The sequence below is a fragment of the Aulonocara sp. 'chitande type north' Nkhata Bay genome, linkage group LG3 (genome assembly GCF_057382095.1).
Source record: "Aulonocara sp. 'chitande type north' Nkhata Bay isolate Kocher_YH1m ecotype deep benthic linkage group LG3, A_spYH_male_GT1.1, whole genome shotgun sequence".
NCBI lineage: Eukaryota > Metazoa > Chordata > Actinopteri > Cichliformes > Cichlidae > Aulonocara > Aulonocara sp. 'chitande type north' Nkhata Bay.
In genome coordinates, this window is record NC_141346.1 from 20,812,300 (window position 1) to 20,830,354 (window position 18,055).

Here is an 18,055-nt window from a genome sequence, read left to right on the forward strand (position 1 = left end):
TGGTGTTTGAAACACAGCAGCGGACCACCCCCTCTTTCTCCTCGTCCTGATGTGTGTTTGTAAGTCCTGGTCCTGTACTCTTGGCTCAGTCTACAGGAAACTCAGTGAACCAGGTTACACTGGCTCTCCGACACTTTAACATTAAAGTATGTTTGAAACAACACTTTAACTCAAGATGTTTAAAAATACTTTAGGTGCTTTTGTGAATGAACTTTTTGGTAGTTGCAAATGTTGCTTTTACAGCTTTTTGTTGCCATGTCCTCCTAACTTGTTTGAGATGTGTTGCTGCCATCAAAGTCAAAATGAACTAATATTTTTCTTTAAAAGGCTCATTTTCTTAGTTTAAACATTTAAAATGTTTCATGGATTCTATTGTGAATAAAATGTGGGTTTATGAGATTATTGGAAATTGGCCGGCATTTGTATACGCTGCACTAAGATGGCCTGTATTTGTATAGCGCTTTACTCAGTCCCTAAGGACCCCAAAGCGCTTTACGCTACATTCAGTCATTCACACACACACATTGGCAATGGCAAGCGACGTTGTAGCCACAGCCACCCTGGGGCGCACTGACAGAGGTGAGGCTGCCGGACACAGGCGCCACCGGGCCCTCTGACCACCACCAGTAGGCAAACATGGGGTTAGTATTTTGCCCAAGGATATTCGGCATGCAGCCAGGAGGCAGCCTGGGATCGAACCACCGACCTTCTGATTTGTGGCTGACCTGCTCTGCCACCTGAGCTACAGCCACCCAAATTGGTTTTGGTTTTTTTAATTCACATTTTACACAGTGTCCCAACTTTATTGATTACTTTAGATCAATTCATCTCTAAACATGTGATTCTGAGACGATGCAAATGCATGACGAAGTTGACATTCTGCTTCAAACTCAATTCAAATGATCTAAACAGGAATGAAGAATGTGTGGCCCCTTGGTGTGATCCAACCTGACTTTCAGTTGTTCTAAAGAGTTTATTCAAACTAGCTCTTTCCTCAGGCCCCCTGCACATGTTTGGGTTTAGTATTCCTGATCTCCATTTAAACAGCTAATACATTAAAAATTTGCTCTGCTTCCAGCATGGCTTTTCCCCGTCTGTCACTTTTCTGCCATTTGTCACCTCAAACGTTGAGTTCAGCGGGCTCCAGAGGTGAATTTTACATGACACTAAAGACTCTGTGTGTGTTTTGTGGTAAACATATATTTAACAGGACATGTTGAGTGCCTGAGTGTGTCCTCTCTTTCCATCTTCGTTCCTCCCCCACTCTTTGCAGTCCCTTATCCCACCCCCTTTGTATCTGTGTCATTGCTCTGGAGAGTGAGAGGGTTTCTCTTTGTAGCGAGTCCAACTTGGCAGCAATGCAGTCACTGCTGGGAAAGTGTGTGTTTAAGTGTGGGCTTAAATGAAATGTGTGCGCTGTCACAGGTGGAACTAGGACAGCATGCTGGGAGGACTCGGAGATGGAGAAGAAAAGTTTGTGGAGTATTCATATGGGAGATCGAGAACAGAAACAGGACGCTGACACCTTTTAATTCATTCTTTTTGTACTGATGTTTTGTTTTCTTTCGGTGTTCCAGCCTTTAGTCGTATTATTATTTAATGAACAGGAGGCTCAAACTTGGAAGAAAGTTCCTATGATGTTGATAGAAAAACAAACCCATGAAAAGGCGGCTCTTTCAGGTCTTTAATCCTGTTACAGTTTGAGGATCGCGCTGTGGATTAACGTCTGTCATGTGTGTGAAAGGATAACATGGGATTAAGTTGCTGTTTGACATTTCGCGGTGTCACATCAGACTTCAGAGCAGAGGCCGATTCATCACATGAAACAAGTCAGGGCTTATTATCAATACTTTAATGTGGCTGCCGATGGGTAACGATACTCCACCCATCTGCAAACGGCAGGTTTGCAATCCTAAAGTCATCCTGCAAATGAAGTAGCTGTATTTACTGATCTTTAACAAGTTTCAGAGGAACGACTATGGTTAAGAAGAAAAACTGGACAGTTTTACAGATGATTTAAACCATTTGAGAAGGTAATTACCACACAGTTCTAGTGTTCTCTTGAATACTAAGGGCTTCGATTTTGGCACTCTCTAAAGAGAGAAATGGTATAACCTTCCAGAACCAAATTTCCACGACCAAAGAACAAACAGAATCAGAACGAACTTGTAATATTTGAACCTCAAAACTGCAAACCAGTTACTTACTCAACAAATATCCAGATCACCATGAACAATATACCCAAGCACTTGGACTCATAGTCCATCAAACACCATTGAAACACTACTAACCATTATAGGCCTGGGGTTCTCAGATAATTCTTTAATATACCATCAAGGTGCACCTTTTGATTTGCCTTTGACTCTCTGGACTACCATTGAGCCAAAACAATTTTCCCCTTTCAGATCTTCACACCTGCAAATGTCTCAAACTGACTGTAAAGATAAAGTTTGTCAGTTTGTTTAGTTTTTGAAGTTCCTGATCTCATACACAGTAAATTCTGCTATATTTCATGCATTTAAACATGAAAGTAGTCCTTAACAAATTTGCCTGAACTCTGTAGAGGTTTAAGAATTACAAATAAAAAGCGCAGAAACATTTTGCTTCATTGAAAACCTCCTGGATATTATTCCATGGAGGTTAGTGTTCTGTTATTGACTTATGGCCACTCCGTCACATCCTTCCTTTGTAGACTGTAACATTTTAAAGCAAAGGCTTTAACTACGAGAAGAGCCAATATTGTGGATGGATACTATCAGGTTTTCGTCCCCAGTGGAAATACTTTTACTTCACAGATTCTAACAGTCACAGGAGACATTGTGTTTGTATGTAATTTTCTGGGAAACGCTGAGATAAGCAGCCTCGAGTGCAGCTGCTGGTCACTGTGGCACGAGTCGAAGCGGTTAAAGCTGGCGATCCTGTTGTGTCGCTGCATGCCGGAGCTTATCTTTGTTTCTGGATTACATTTTTTATCCTCTGAGGGAATTCACAGCTCCTCAGATTTGTCATTTGAATCTGGTTTTCTATGAGAGAAGCTGCTGCTTCATCAGGAATTAAACTTAATCTGTCGTTTGAGAGCGGGACAAACTCTGACCGCTGCCTCCTGTTCAATGAACCTGTCACTTTTTTATTGGTGGAAAACACTAACCCAGCTGTCCTCTCTGTGATGCTAAGCTAAGCTACCCACTCCTTTCAAAGCAAATGACAGAGGAGTCAACAGCTGAAGGAGGGAGACAGCTTTTACCCGATTCCAGTGACTGTCAAGGAAAAAGCTTTCTGTGCACACCAGCACTTTCTTTGATAGAGACTTTAAAGCTTGCATGCTAAATAAAACTAAAACTGTGTAATCTGTGACAAATAAATACTCTAAAAAAAGTAAGCTGGGAAGGACTGGCCACCAGGACTCATAACTGAAAAGGTGAGAGCAGGTCATGTTACGCCCACTGAAAACGGTCTTTGTATTGATAAGAGCTGAAGTTTCATTAGGACTGAGTGGCACTTATGTGTATTTTTTCTTTTCTGTTTGAGTTCATTTTGTTTCTCTTTGAGTGCAAAGAAGAACTCAAGACAACAGTAAAAATCAGAGAATATAAGTTGGATATAAGTATGAAAGGAAGAGTGTAAGACAGGAGGGGGAGCTCAAAGGGACTCCTCAGAGACAGAGAAAAAAAAAACGACGAACCCCTCCAGAGGAAAGAGAGTCGCGTTCAGCTGAATCAGCGCGGCTCTCTGTGTGTCAGCAGCTTAAGTCGCTTTGTAAAGACGTCACACACTCAGAGCCCGAGGACATTTCTTTGGCCGTCTCATGGTAATGCCAAATAAAAAAAAGAAGCACACACCGCCTGAGGCTTCACACACACACAGAGTTATTGTGCTGATGCAGTAGTTATGAAATGTTTGTCTTGATTGCTTTTCCTGCTGAAAACTTTTGTTTTCACAACTTCAGTTTTGATCTTTAATGTTTTTTATTTTTGCAATATTTTGTTTGGAGGAATTTGTTTCTCTCTGAGGTCATGTATGTTTAAACTTAGTGGTCATTCAGTGTTCCTGAGATTATTATTTTTTGCTTAGTTTATTTATTTAATTGGATAATTTTAATTTTCCTTTAAGTCATTTGTTTTCTACTTTTTCCTCTTAAGGACTCATTTTGTGTCTGTGATGATGTCCTGTGTCCTTAGAGATTATTTGGGGTTATTTTTTTGTTTGTGATCATTTTGCTCCTTTAAAAATTATTTGCTGTGTTCAGTTACTTACAGATTAGTAAAATGAAAATGCTGCCGTCACTCCTTAGTGTTTTATTTTTAATTTTTAATTCCTAACAGTGAAAATCTGACAATAAATAAGTAAAAACAAATACAATAAACAAAAAAACATACATTTATATTTCTTTAGTTTTTCTGCTTTAGCTGGACATGTATCTGCTCGTGAGTTCTGTGTGCAAACAAACAAAATTTCAGCTCACACGAGAGCGAAAAAGTAACACGAACAGAAAATCTGCAGTGAGGTAACTGAGTAAAACCGACTGAACACACTAAAGAAGAATTTTCACGCTTTCTCTGTGATGTTTTCTTTCACATGAATCCTTTGAGAACGCACTCGGCCACAGCACACGAGCAGTAGCGTCTGAGTGACAGCAGCTCTGGTGGCAGCGGCAGCTGCTGATCCGTCACCGAGTCGCCGTCGTAACGCTCGACCATCTGGCCTTCAGGCGTCTGTCACCAGACAGCTGTGGAGAGAGCATGTTTGCCCGCTACTGCAGATGAATAAAGTTTTGGTTATTTGAAGGAGAAGTTTCTAAAATCAGAATGCCTCCACAACTTCAAAAAAGTGTTTCTTCTTCTGTGGTTTGTATCATTATATATGTGATCATTTCCGCCCTCCGCTCTTCACGTGGCCTCTGGTTTTTTTTGTGGCTTTCTTCAACTTCGTTTGACCCACGGTGACTTTGCAAGAAGCCGATGTAGGGGAGGAACTTGCTTTTGATGGAGGGGTGGGGTTTACCTTAGAGGGGGAGTGGTTTACAGTGATCATCGGGTTCTTTGACAAATCACAGAGGGGAACAGCTTGAGGTATTTCCAAGTCAGCGACAGGAAAGGTTTCTGTGAAATCAGACACCTGAAGAGAAACAAAGGTAATATTTATTGTAAACAGGAATTGTTGCATGTATAAAAATAATTCATTACACTAAAGATAGAGGCTTATAGAGACCAGTATTTAAAGGAGAGGGAGTCTTACAGGAACAAAGGCCAAGTTGTCACGGAGACAGGCATCCTGCAGCTCGCTACGCAGTGCTGTCACATGACTGCGGTGGGCAGAGACTTCCTGCTCAAGCCAATCAATCCTGGAGCTGCAGGTGTGGCAGAGCTGAGAGACGGCGGAGAGAAAACTCTGCACAGGAAGAGAAACATGAAGGGATGAACTGAGAGCGGCGAAGGGTGGAGGCTAAAGAGGAGAGAAAGGTGTAGAAGGAAGGAAGGAAAGAAGGAAGGAAGAAGAAAGGAGGGAAAACATAAGAAAAGAAAGACACTTCCTTCCTCGCTCTGCTACCTGGCACGCTGTCGCCTCAGGAGCTCCCATGATGCTCTCTGCTCCACTCAACTCTAGGTTCTCGTGAGGTAACAGCAAGGGGCGGGGCTTGGCCTTCAGAGAGTGTTGTGATTGGACGAGACTGTCCCTGAACTGAAGAGCACACTGCATTGTTTCAACAACTGTGAGGCCCAGAGTGAGTTTTCAGCAGTCAAAGTGAGGTCACCTCACTGTGTGTGTGTTTGTGCGCATGTGTTCACCTGCTTGCAACTCGCCTCTGCAGCCTTCATGAAGCTGACCACACCGTCCCGACGTCTGAGAAACAACAACGTCAACAACCGACAATCTCACAGTAAACAAACTTCTGGGCGGAGGGAAAGAAGGCCCGCTACCTGCTGGCATCGCTCAGCTCTTCCTCAGCTCGCTGCAGCCTCTCCTCCACCTGCTTCTTCCCCTTCTGAATCCCTGATAGGTGCTTACCCAGAATCCTCAGTGAGCGCTCTTTCCGATTCACCTCCTGCCGTGCCTCTGACAGCACCTGGTGAGAGAGAGAGAGAGACCTAGAGTTACCTGAAAGTAACCATCACTGCACCAGGGCTAAGGTGTCCACTGTGCAGGCTTGCAGGCATCTTTTCCACATTAACTGTGAAGGTAAATTATTGACAACATCACCATTAAACAGCTCACAGTAAACAACTCTAGGTTCTCGTAAGGTAACAGCAAGGAGTGGGGCTTGCTCCTCCTGTTGGTTATTAATGTAGAATATTAATGCTAGATTTTTGATTTGTACCTTTTTGTATATTTAAAATCCGTGCAGTTTGACATTAAACATGATAGCATCAGAGAGAGCGTCTCACTTTCTAAGTTCCAGTTCACCCAGTTCTTACATTGGTTTTGAAATGTGTTTAAAGCTTTATCTACCCACCTATTTGTGGAAACAGATGATGAATTGTTTTCCACCAAACTCCACTAACTAAACTTTAACTTTTCTCTGACAGGATGACGGGGCTGCGGTCAGACTTTTCTAGTTTGTGTCTGAACCAAAGGATCAAAACACCAAAGTCACGTAACAGGGCAAACTTGCCCGATCAATCGAGGCAGCAGGAGGCAGTTCTGTGTTCTGTGAGGTAAAATTACTGTTTTTATGAATGGAGTCTGGTGGACAGCAATTTGGGTGACTTCCTGCTTACTGTAGAAAGGGCTGTTTGACAGAAGGCAAAGTGGTGAACATGTTCTCAATAGAGCGTCCATCAAACCCAGGTCGAGTCAGATTCTGTGTGGGCGTGTCCTAATCCCACCTGCTGCAAGTAACACACTTGTTGATGTTCAAAAAGAGCAGAGTGAATATTTGTGTGTGGCGTACCTGTGTGGTCTGTCTCAGTGTGCGCTGTGTTTCAGCTTGCTCGGCAGCATTTTCGTCGACTCGCCGCTGCAGCGTGTGCAGCTGGTTGGACTGTTCCTGGATCAGCATCTGAGCCTCCTGCTCTCTGCTCAGAGCCTGACGGAGCTCCACGCACACACTCTGGAAACGCTCATCTGGTACCTGAACACACACACACGTACGTCATGAAGGTGTTTAGCATGCAGGTGTGTGTGTGTGTTTTGCCTCACCATTCTGCTCGTCTCCTTCCGGAGTCCTTTCCTCAGATTGGCCACCTCCAGCCGCAGGCTCCGCCTCTCCACCTCTGCCGAATGCAGCCGCTGGCTGAAGACCAGGAAATGCTGCTGGAGGACCGACACCAAACTCTGCTGGCGCACAGAGGTCAAAGGTCAGCAGAGGGAGACAGTTTCTCAGATAAAATTGAGTTTCTTTTGTGTTTAGCGACCTTTGTGTCAGACTGCAAAGACGTCAGGCTACTCAGACCGAGCCTCATTCGGCTGCTCAGTGTCTCCTCCTTCACGCCACAGGATGATAGGCTGGACTCTGATTGGTCGAGGAGGAGATCAAGGAGGCGGGACAAGCCTGCGCAAGCCACTGAGAGCAAGAGTGGAGGGGACGAATCTCGAGAAACAAAAGAAACAAGATGTTTTTGAGGTCTGTGTGTGTGTGTGTGTGTTTGTTTGTGTGTGTGTGTGTGTGTGTGTGTTTGTGGTTACCAGAGTCTCCCAGAGCCTCCTGCAGGTCAGACATGGAGGTCAGGATGGTGGATGAGAGACGTTTAGATCCAAACAAACGAGCACAAAGACCTTCACGACCGTCAGTCAGCTTTTTGTCTAAATAAAAAAAAAAGAAAAGTTTCTCAGTTTCCTTTTGTTTTTTAAACACACTCCACCAAACATTTATCATGAATGAAACACTTATTAATGTCTGCCAATGAACTAACTGTGCCAAAACTCTAAGGTTTTATAAATCAGGACATGAAAATCCTTCAATCTTAAAATTTGGGAAATCCCAAACCAACTACAAAACACAACATATCACACTGTCTCATTATTTACTTTTTAAAAATGGCGTCTAAATCCAGGAGTGATGTGTGAAAAACTAAGTCCACCCTTACTGCGCCCACAGGAATTCAGAGGCTAAGCAGCAGCCACGTGCTGATAATCAAAAGCACTCAATTAAACTCACGATCATGTGTGAGCGCCTCTATGACAGCAGGAGAAAGCCATTGTTAAACAATCTGAACTCCACCTCTACAGTCAGAACAGATTAATCCCACATGGAAAACATTGGAGGCTGCTGCCAAACTTCCTGCTGCTGCTGCAGTGGACCTCCCCGCAAATTCACTTGAAGGTCGGAGTGTAATTTGAGGCTCTACGGTCCTCAGTTAGCACGCTAAATGCTCGAGTTCTCGACGGTACAATTAGAAAACAACAGAACAAGTGTGGCTTGTTGGGTATTTCAAGACCCTGCCTCTTCACTCTTAAATAAGGTAGCATGGTTCAATTGCATCTGAAGAAACCGCAAGACTTCTGGAACGATGTGACCGATGGGCACATGAGAGCAAAGCAGAGATGTTTGTCCATAATGCCCAACACCATGTTTGGAGAAAACTAAACACCTCATACCAACTGTCTGTTTGTTATTTAAGATTCAAATGTGAGGAGATGCATCCGACAGCTAAAGCTTGGCTGAAACCAGGTCATACGACAGGACAACGATCCCACCAAATTAACCAAGTCCAGACTTCAACTTGATTGAAATGCTGTGGAAGGACTTTAAGAGATCTGTGCACAAACCTCAATCATCTGAAGCAATGCTGTGAAGCAGAGTGGGACAAATTTCCTCCACAGAGATGTGAGAGATCGATAGTCATACAGGAAGTGATGACTTCAACTTCTTGCTGCTAAAGATCGTTCCACAAGCGACTGAATCGTGGGCTGAACTGTTTTTCACAGGACCGCAGCTCCACAGCATGTATGTGAGTCTGGTAGCTTGTCATTACACTGACACTCAGATACACAGTATTTACGCTGCTCTCTCAGCTGCTGCACAACATCAGTGACACACAGCAGTGCAGCACAGTCTGTGTGTGCCTCAGCACCATCTCTAACATCAGTGTGTTACCTTCTGAAGACGGTGTTTCCTTGAGCTGCTACAAACACACTGAAAGTGTTTCCTTTCTTGTTTGTGGAGGTGTGTGTACCTGCTGTGTCTCGACCCTTCTGTGTCGCCGTATCCGCCCCTCCACAGACGCAGACAGCTGGAGCTCCGCCTCCTCTCTCCAGACGAAGCAACACTGTCGTGTTCCTGGCCAGCGAACACCACCTCCTCACTGCCAGCACAGCACACACAGTCCTCCTCCACCTCTTCGTTGCCCTCCTCGTCCTCTCTCTCTTCTTCTCTTCCTCCTTCTCTTGGTCTTTCTCTCCTTCCAGAGCATCAACCAGCCTCCTCACCTCCTCCTCCAGCTGCTCCCGCTCTGCCAGCTGCCGGCACAGGAATTTCTTCTGCTCAGAAAGCCCACACAGACGGTGGTGAGCGTGCCTCAGCGCTCCACCCAGCAGGGCGCAGGCTAAGAAGAAGGACGAGGACTCCTTGCGACTTCGAGAGAGGAGGCCTCTGAGCTGGGAGAGGTCAGAGGTCAGCGAAGAACAGCGTTGCTCCAGAGAGGAGGTGCGATCACGGAGAGAGTCGCACTGAGAGCGGCAGAGCTGGAACAAAACGTGGAGGCGTTAGCATCCAAAATCAGAAACACGCTGGTTCAGCAAAGAGAAGGAAGTGGGCGGAGCTGATGTGTATGCCGCCTCCAACGTAAAAACACACAAACAAACAAAATCTGCCATTTTCAGATCTTAGGTAACTGTGCACGTCTGGTATTAACACGGAGTGTGAGTATTTATTACACGGCGTGCTGCGGGGAAAAGCCTGTTTGAGTCTAAGGTTTATTTTTTAGCACCTTTTTTGCTTCTCATCCGTAAACTCTCTGCATTCTCTTTCACGTGATTCGGTTTATTTTGAAGCAGACGATGGAGCCACACTATGGTTTTACCGTCGTTGTTGCTAACGACAACGCATAAAAACAGGCGCTTGTCCGTCTGTAGTGTGGTTATATTACATATAATAGAAAGAGAGAACTTTAAGAAAGTAATATAGCCACTACAGTGACCATCAAAACGATGAAAAAATATTGCCATAAACAGTTTATTTTGCGACACCTCGAAACAAACGATAGCGTAAAATGAAACGATAGATGTTTTTATATCGTCATCCGATATATATCGTTATATCGAACAGCCCTAATGCTGGGTGTCACGGTATTTTTAATGGTGACAGTTGTTTACACGGTTAAACAAAGCTACTTATTTTCTTTTACATTAAACATGAAATGTGTCAACATGTCTTTTCTTCTCTGCTTTCGCATTTATTGCGTTTTCATGAGAAAAAACGTGTAAAGTGTGACGCTGCTCAGTGACACAAAGGTTGTAATAACTTTGTAACAAATCCCTATTAAGCTTTGCCTTTTTCTGCTCTTCACTCTTCGGTGAACTTTTTCTGTTGTTGTAAATGTTGCTGCAGAGAATTTTATGCTTTCGGAGACAACAAAGTTGGAAGTGAACAGATGATTTTTGTATCTGTCGTCTCGTCTCTTCGGAGAATCTGACCAAAGGGACTGATAACTGAAATCTTTCTGCTTCCATCCTGCTGATTCAGCTCACAGTGCCTCTGTCGCTGCAGGGCGACGTGACTGACGTACACGAGGCGCCGAAACACCCCAGGGATGAGTGTGTGTGTGTGTGTTACCTGCAGCTCGCTCTGCAGCCCCCTCACAGTGTGCGTGTGCTGTCTGCTCCACTCCTCCTCCCTCCTCCTCACGCTCTCCTCCAGACGGGACAACACACACTCCTGATTCCGCTGCAGCTCGCGCACACACACACTCTTCTTGTCGCACACGCTCTGCAGGTGGGCGATCTGCAGCGAGAGAGCAAAGAAAAACAGGGTGGGGGAGGGGCAGAAGAGCACTTCAACATTTTAGCCACATGGGAAATATAATGTTCACAGTCTGTCAGCAAACTGTTGCAGATGTGTCACAGCTGGCAGGTACAGGAAGTGAAACCTTGTAGCTCAGTGTCACCTCACCGGTTTGTGAAAATACTCTGGGGGTCTCAGGCCTCTGAATGACGCCACAGTCCTGGACAAGACCCCAATTTATTCATATAGTCAGGAAGCTAATGTTAGCCGGCTCGCTCCTATATTGCTTATCAACATGTTTGCTAGCATTAAACAAGATAAAGCCACTTTTATCAGATGAAGCCCATTTAAACAAACAGAAATTTGACTGGCATTCGAGTAAAGTTCTTTCACCATCAAAATATCAATTGATTCAAATTCAACACTCAGACTGTCTATATTTTGACTAACATGTTATCAAGTAGGCAAACACATCTAAATGCAAGTTATCTACAGCTGTGACCACACAGGAACTGATTCCCTCTGACATGATAGCCAGAAACCATACACACTACGTCACTACTAGGCAGACCCTGGTCTATTACTAGATTTTAGATTTATTAACCTGGCGCAACTTCTCTTGTATTTACAGCACAGTAATTTTAATCTGTAAAACTGTAAAATGTAAATAAGGACAAAGAAAAAGGACGAACCTTAAACTACATCTTTGTGAAAAATAATTAAAACGCAATAATAAATAATTAAACATCGTTGAAATCTTGTAGAATTGTACTTTCTTTGTTTCATTTGACAGCCAGTTGCTGATTGTATGCAGTCACTGATGCAACTGTTAGGCTACTTCAAATTATAACTTGTCATCCTGCCATAGAAGGACAATGACATTCAGCATCTACAGGTGACTCTTGGTGACACAAAGTGGCTCTGAGATGTATTTTCTCAACATCAAGGAAAACCAGTGAAGCAATGGGATTGACAGATACTGGTGAGTAACTCATGAAAGCAGAGTGAACATGTTTAAGGGCAACTAGAGTTTAAATAACCCTGTGGTGACCAGGTTTGGCACTTGCACCTAAACAATTTACCTTTTTTCTTAAGATCTGGCTGTGAAAGAAGTTAGTCAAGGCAAACAAAGTTCTCACTAACAACAAATTTTATTGGCTCTGTACCAAAGGAACAATCATCAGAGCTGCAGTGATTAGTCAATCATACTTTTATTCTTGGGGTCTGAAGAGTAGAGCTGAACAGAAAACACCTGAAACGAAACCTGGATTGTTTCTAATGACAAGCAGGGGGCGACTCATCTGGACTTCACTTAATCCTGGTTTCAGATTCTAGTTTCAAGTCTTATTAAATAAAACACATTTATTTTATAAATTGTGTTCATATGAAAGTAAAAAATGTTTTTGAGGTGAAGACAGGATGGGTATCAGTGGGTGAATTCAGCTTGGTTTACCTTGTTGTTGGCTTTCTTGAGGTCAGAGGTCAGCTGGTCCACCTGCTCGCTGATGACATCACACAGCTCCTTCCAGGTGAAGTTACCCAGAATGCTCTGAGATTGATCGAGGAGGACGCAGCCAGCCAGCAGGCGCTGGTAGAGGCAGTAGAGGAAGGACAGATGGGCCTGACACACAGACAGAGGCTCAGTATGAGGAGGCTGTAATGCATTTAAGCCTCAGCTGTAATGATATAATGACATCATGCTGCTGAGAGAGCGGGCTCAAACTGTGACTCTGCTGCCACACAACACACACAACACAAGTGTTTAACTGACAACGTTTCACTTTTTTCATTTAAATTGAGTCAACAGAAGATAAAAATAGTTTGAAAGTAACGGACAGATTAATGCAGCACCAGAATTATAACAAATGTTAAAAATCTCGATTCAGCACCGTCGACTCTTTCTTGTAGTGTTCAGTTATCTCCTGGACGTCTGCTGTCCTCTCCTCCCTCTCCTTCTCTAGTTCCCTCTTCCTCTCCTCCCTCTCTCTCTGCAGCTCGGCCTCCTGGCTTTGACTCTGTGTCGACCAATCAGAGCTCTCCTGGCGTAAGCGAGACACCTCCTCCTTCAGTTTCAGCGTCTCCTGCTGAGACTCCTGGAGAAGAAAAGAGAGAGAAAAACAGGTTGAGACATAAAAATGTCCTCACCTTCCAACAAACCAGAAAATGTCTTTGCAGATTACACAGAGATCCTGACCTTCCACCAACGTACTGAGAATCTTTAAATAAACGTCCTTTGAAAGTAACAGTCCCTGCTTCACAGAGACACACTTGTGTTAGTCCCATCTGTCCAAAAAAGCAAACTTGGTGTTTCCACTCTTATGTCTGCTTATATCACGTCATGTGATTTATATACATGCTGGATTCTGTCTATCAAGGAGCACTTTTATTTATTTTTACCATTATTTATTATGTAAAAAAGAAAACTCATCCAGTGCTCCCGACTTTTCCAGCACTGGCAGTCCACATTAGTCCCATCGTTGTCTGGGATTCCATTTAGGATAAAGACCTGTACTTACATCAATCTGACTCCTCTGATCTGAGGTCAGCTGCTGAAGAGTCTGGTTCTCCTCCTGCAGCTTCTCCGACACCAGCAGCAGATCCTGGAGCTGCCACAGAAGAAGAGCAGAGGAATAAAATCACAATTCACCAGAAGAAACGCAGAAATAAACGAGAGGAATCTGTACCTGTCTGTCAGCGTCTAACAGCCTCTGCTGGTATGAGCTGAGCGTGGTCCTCAGCAGCTGCAGGACTTCAGCAGGAAGACTCTGTTTCCCATCATCCTCTGCAGGTTGCGCTGATGGTTCGCTGGTGTGCTGCTGCAGAGCGTCTCTGATCTGTTTCACACAGGTCACAAACGCCTCCTCTGTGTCGCACTGCCTCTGAACGGCCTAAACACAGTTCACAGAAATGAGCAAGAAGAATTCAGATATGATCGTAGCGCGACATGCACACGACACACAAACATGAACACACCAAGTTAAAGTGTGTGTGTGGGTGTACGTTTTACCTGCTCCAGCAGTGAGTGTGTGTTTGCATGCTGTCGTTCCTCCTCCTCAAGTTTTTCTGAGAGGTCGTAGGTCGTCTTCCTCTCCGTTTCCAAAGCAGCGCTCATGACAGACTTGCACTGCTCGTACTCTAACTGCAACCTGTGCACATGTTAGAAATCCCAATTACAGACAACTAAAGAAAATACATCCAGCCTTTAGTGATGTGATTGGTTGATTAGATCAGATGACAGTTTATATATTTTTTTAGCCGCAGTTTCTGCAGTGACTTCACCGCTCCAGAGCGCGCTCAGTGCTGCTGCTCCTCTCTCTCTCCCGGCTGTAAGCGTTCTCCACCTCTCTGAACTGAGCTCTCAGCAGCTCCAGGCTGCTCTGTGCCTCCTGCTGGCCGGACCGCTCCACCGCCACCGCCGCCTCCAGGTCCCGCACACGCAGCTGGTGGTTACATGAACAGGGAGAGATATTGATAAGACTTCATTGATACTTCAGTGATTCTTTATGAGTTCCTTTAGTGAATCGTTTTTATTTTAAAAAACTATTGATGTGTTTTCTCTGTTAGTGAAAACCTCTCTGCGCTTTAATTGAATGTGTTAAAGCTCCGACTCTGCGCGTTTGTTACCTGGACGATCTCAGAGTTGAACTTTGTCTCCAGGTGAGCACCTCGCTCTGCCTCGATGTTCGACTGAAGAGACTTCACCCTCTGCTCCAGCAGCTGGAGAGAGAAGACACACATCTGTTCTTTCTCCCGTTTCCCACCCAATGTTAAAAACAGGAACAGGGTCTGGCCTCACCTCCTTCTCCCTGCGGCTCCTCTCCTCTCTCTCCATCAGCTGCTTTAGCTCGTCGGCACGTCGTCTTTTCACCTCGGCCTCCTTCTCTCGCTCTGTCTGCAACTTGGCCAGCCTCGTCTCTGACTCCTCCAGAGCAACCTCCTGATCCTTGCAGACCAGAAGACACAAACCAAACCCCAAGAAACTTGTTTGAGGGTGAAGAAATACTGGATTCAATCTGTTTTTCAGCCTATTATTAGGCTGGTAAATGACATAATGTTTTAATCATGTTTAAGTTACATTTCTGAGTTTTTCTTTGTCACATGAAGACTAAAAACAGAGCTCTTTTCTGTTGTGACTCTAACCTTCAGCAGTTGGTGCAGTCTCTGGTTTTCAGAGCTGAAACTCTGAATCAGTCGATCTCGCTCCTCCACCTCACGCTGCGAAGCGTGCCGGTCTCCCTCGCTGGCCTGCCGCGTGATGTCCAGAGCTTTCTGCAGCTCCTCGACCGCCTGCTGGAGCTGCGCCGCTCGCTCTAACACACAAACACAAACATTGTCAGAGCTGTCGGTGCTCTAAGCCACGACGTTTATAGAGCAAGGGATTGATGCGGTCCTGCTGAGGACAGGATTTCTTGAGTACAGATGAAGAGTTCTTATATTTCTTTGACTTGTCGACATGAAAAACTCTACAAGGACAGAACTTTGTAGCACTTCATTTCACAGATCACTCTACAATCAAAAAGGAAGGACTATTAAAAGTCTGCTCTGTTAAAGTGACATCATGTGTTGCACTAAACTACACTGCCAGCTTTATTCTAATTGGCCGATTTCGGGAAGCCTGCTCCTGCGGGGGATCGCACGCAGCATGAAGCAGAAAGGTGCGTTGGATTCGTGTACCTGTGAGCGCCTGTTTATCTCTGCTGAGCTCGGTGATTCGCTCGGCATCTCTGCGGCTCAGAGTCAGTTGGTACTGAAGCTCCACCCTCTGAGCCTCGCCGCGCTCCACCGAACACCGGAGCCGGGTCAGCTCTGCCTGCAGCCGACACACCTTAAACACCACAGTAACCACACACACACACTTACATTATTATTATTTATTTGTAGCTGATTATTTATCATTTGCTAATTATTAATTTCTGTCCAAAGTTTTGTCTTTCTATCTTGAACATTTTGGATTTTCGATGCGTTATTTGCACTTTTTTGCCAAAACTCTGAACCTTCTTTCTCACTCTTTCATATCTTTTAATCATAATTATGATTTTCATCTTTGGTCACAATTTCAGGTGACTTTATTAAACGATTCACCTCTGTTTAGACTGTTTAGATGACATGAAGGGGGAAATTAGCTCTTGAGAGCCAAACCGTTTTTGTAGCAGGCTGTAAACATGTTTAAAGTTGGACATTTTGCTGCTGGAGCCTCAAGTGGACATTAGAGGAACTGCAGGTTATGATTGGCTGTAGCTCACCTCCTGGTTGTGGCTCGCCTTCAGCTGCAGTTTCTCTTTCTCCACATCGTTGACTCTCCACCTGAGCCTCCTGCAGTCCTCGCCCCCATCGTGCCCTTCTGACGCCACCCTCCTCCCTCCCCTCCCCCCATGTCCTCCGCTTCTGTCTTTCCCTCTTCCTCTCTCTTCCCACTCCTCTTCCTCCTCTCCTTTCCTCTCAGCCCTCCTTCTTCGTCGGTCTCCTACTGCCTGCTTCTGTTTCTGCTGCGGAGCGTCAAAGCTCAAATTTGACCTGAAGAAAGCAAGAAACTATTTTTTAATTTTTTTTATTAAATACCCACATAACAGCTTAACTTAATCTCAGAAATGTGATTTTTTTTATGTAATAATTTTTAAATTTAGCTGATGCTGTGAACACCTTCAAAGAGCAGATTGTTTTTAATCAGCCTTCTGTCCAGATTCTTCAGATTCTTCAAAAAAAAAAAAAAAAAAAAATCGACATTTTTGTTTAATTTCCACCTTATCTTCTGACTTTTTATCTCAAACTTCACAGAATCTAAAGCTCATTTCCCCACATTTTTATGACTCATTTATACCATTCATAAAAGACTAATTTCAACATTTATAATGTCGTGTTGTGTTGTACGTGGGACAGTTTTCCAATGTACTATTGTACTATGTATGACTGTGCAATAACAATAAAGAGTTATCTTAAGTAAAAATTATAACTTCTTATATAGTAGCCTTTTTAAGATCTTTTTAAAAAATATGTCGAAGTATGCTTTTAACCCCCCTTCAAACTGTTCCCTTTTTGGCTGTTATTTTAGTTTAAATCTTAAAACTAAAGAAAAAACAGTCATTTAATTCTTCAATCATCCAAAGTTTACATTTTTAAGGCCAACTAGGTCTTAAAATTTGCCTGCACCCACCTTGCCTTGTCCTCCCCGGAGCTCCGGGCTCTGCTGCCCGCGGGTCTCTCTTCGATATCCCGCGGCTCTGCTCTCCTCTCCCCGCTCTCGCTTCGGTCAGGTTGTCTCCTCCTCTTTGCTGTTTCCGTCTGCATATCTGAGTTCAGTGAACCTGGAATTGCATTTAAATGTCTGTTACTGTCACGCCTGAAGCTGTCCGATTTCCTCTTTGTGACCCCGGAGACTCTTTTGGTTGCTTAGACGCTGCTGTTGCCCTGCCAGCAGACGCACACGAAATTACAGCGAGCTCTGTTTACAAATCGTCTAAGTTAATTATTGCCTACAAATAATAAAGCTTGCACAAGTTCTACAAAAACAGTTACGACTAGTGATGAATAAACAGACCAGGTGATCAATTCGGCATCAGTAACAGAGCCCCCCAAAAAACCGTATTTCCGCAAGATTTCTATTTTATAACTTAAATCTCTACGTATATCTTCAAGCGCTATAAATACTTGTCAGGTGTTTCCTGTTGGGATTTTTATCATTTTACATAAGTCTTTGTTGGCTTAAATGTGTACCGAATTATTTAAAATACTGCCTTCATCCTAACCAAATTGTTGAGTTTTCACTTACCTCTCTGACACTTGCTATCTATCGAGTCAGCGACGAACTCCATTGTTTTGTTAATGAAGCTTTGTTCTCGTACGATAAACAGTCCCGAAAAATACTCTTACTTAATAAATAACCAACATTGGAGGGTTTTTTAGCTTCAAACCCGTGTTTAATCATTATGCGACGCTCAGTGGCATCTTATCTAAGCACACATTTAGAAAGAAAACGTTTAAAACACTGTTATTAACACTTACTGTCGCACTAAAACCGAAGCCGTTTGAATCTGACGCCATCTTTAGCGTCAGTACGTCGCTTCCGGATCAGCGCTGGATTGGCTGGTTAAAGTTTTTTTATATACGTATTTATTTTTATTTGTTTTGAATGCATTTTATTTATCTTATACTCAATTTTAGAGCAGTTTATCAGATTAA

General features: G+C 43.9%; 1 protein-coding gene across 2 annotated transcripts; it reads right to left on the reverse strand.

The window, feature by feature from the left end:
• Positions 1–4,265: 4,265 nt before the first annotated feature.
• ccdc171 (coiled-coil domain containing 171) lies at positions 4,266–17,918 on the reverse strand. Of its 2 annotated transcripts, none has more exons than XM_086272787.1 (24): positions 17,879–17,918; positions 17,031–17,181; positions 16,123–16,393; positions 15,554–15,704; positions 15,020–15,189; positions 14,676–14,822; positions 14,504–14,596; positions 14,159–14,319; positions 13,887–14,025; positions 13,564–13,767; positions 13,396–13,485; positions 12,769–12,972; positions 12,333–12,500; positions 10,712–10,879; positions 9,114–9,621; positions 7,624–7,740; positions 7,353–7,528; positions 7,138–7,272; positions 6,890–7,069; positions 5,919–6,064; positions 5,787–5,841; positions 5,548–5,679; positions 5,236–5,388; positions 4,266–5,115 (listed from the first exon to the last, which is right to left on the reverse strand). In XM_086272787.1, the coding sequence occupies exons 2-24, from the start codon at positions 17,162–17,164 to the stop codon at positions 4,867–4,869; spliced, it is 3,951 nt and encodes a 1,316-aa protein (XP_086128913.1). In that variant the 5' UTR covers positions 17,165–17,181; positions 17,879–17,918; the 3' UTR covers positions 4,266–4,866. The 2 variants fall into 2 exon arrangements, with proteins under 2 accessions (XP_086128913.1, XP_086128904.1); XM_086272778.1 differs by having other exon boundaries at positions 17,646–17,912.
• Between the last annotated feature and the right edge of the window lie 137 nt (positions 17,919–18,055).

Coding starts and splice junctions, on each gene's coding strand:
- ccdc171 (XM_086272778.1), bottom strand. CDS start 17,688: ATGGAGTTCGTCGCTGACTCGATAGATAGCAAGTGTCAGAGAG. Junction 15,190..15,553: donor AGATAAACAGGCGCTCACAG/GTACACGAATCC, acceptor TTTGTGTGTTAG/AGCGAGCGGCGCAGCTCCAG. Junction 7,529..7,623: donor GGAGGCTCTGGGAGACTCTG/GTAACCACAAAC, acceptor TTGTTTCTCGAG/ATTCGTCCCCTCCACTCTTG.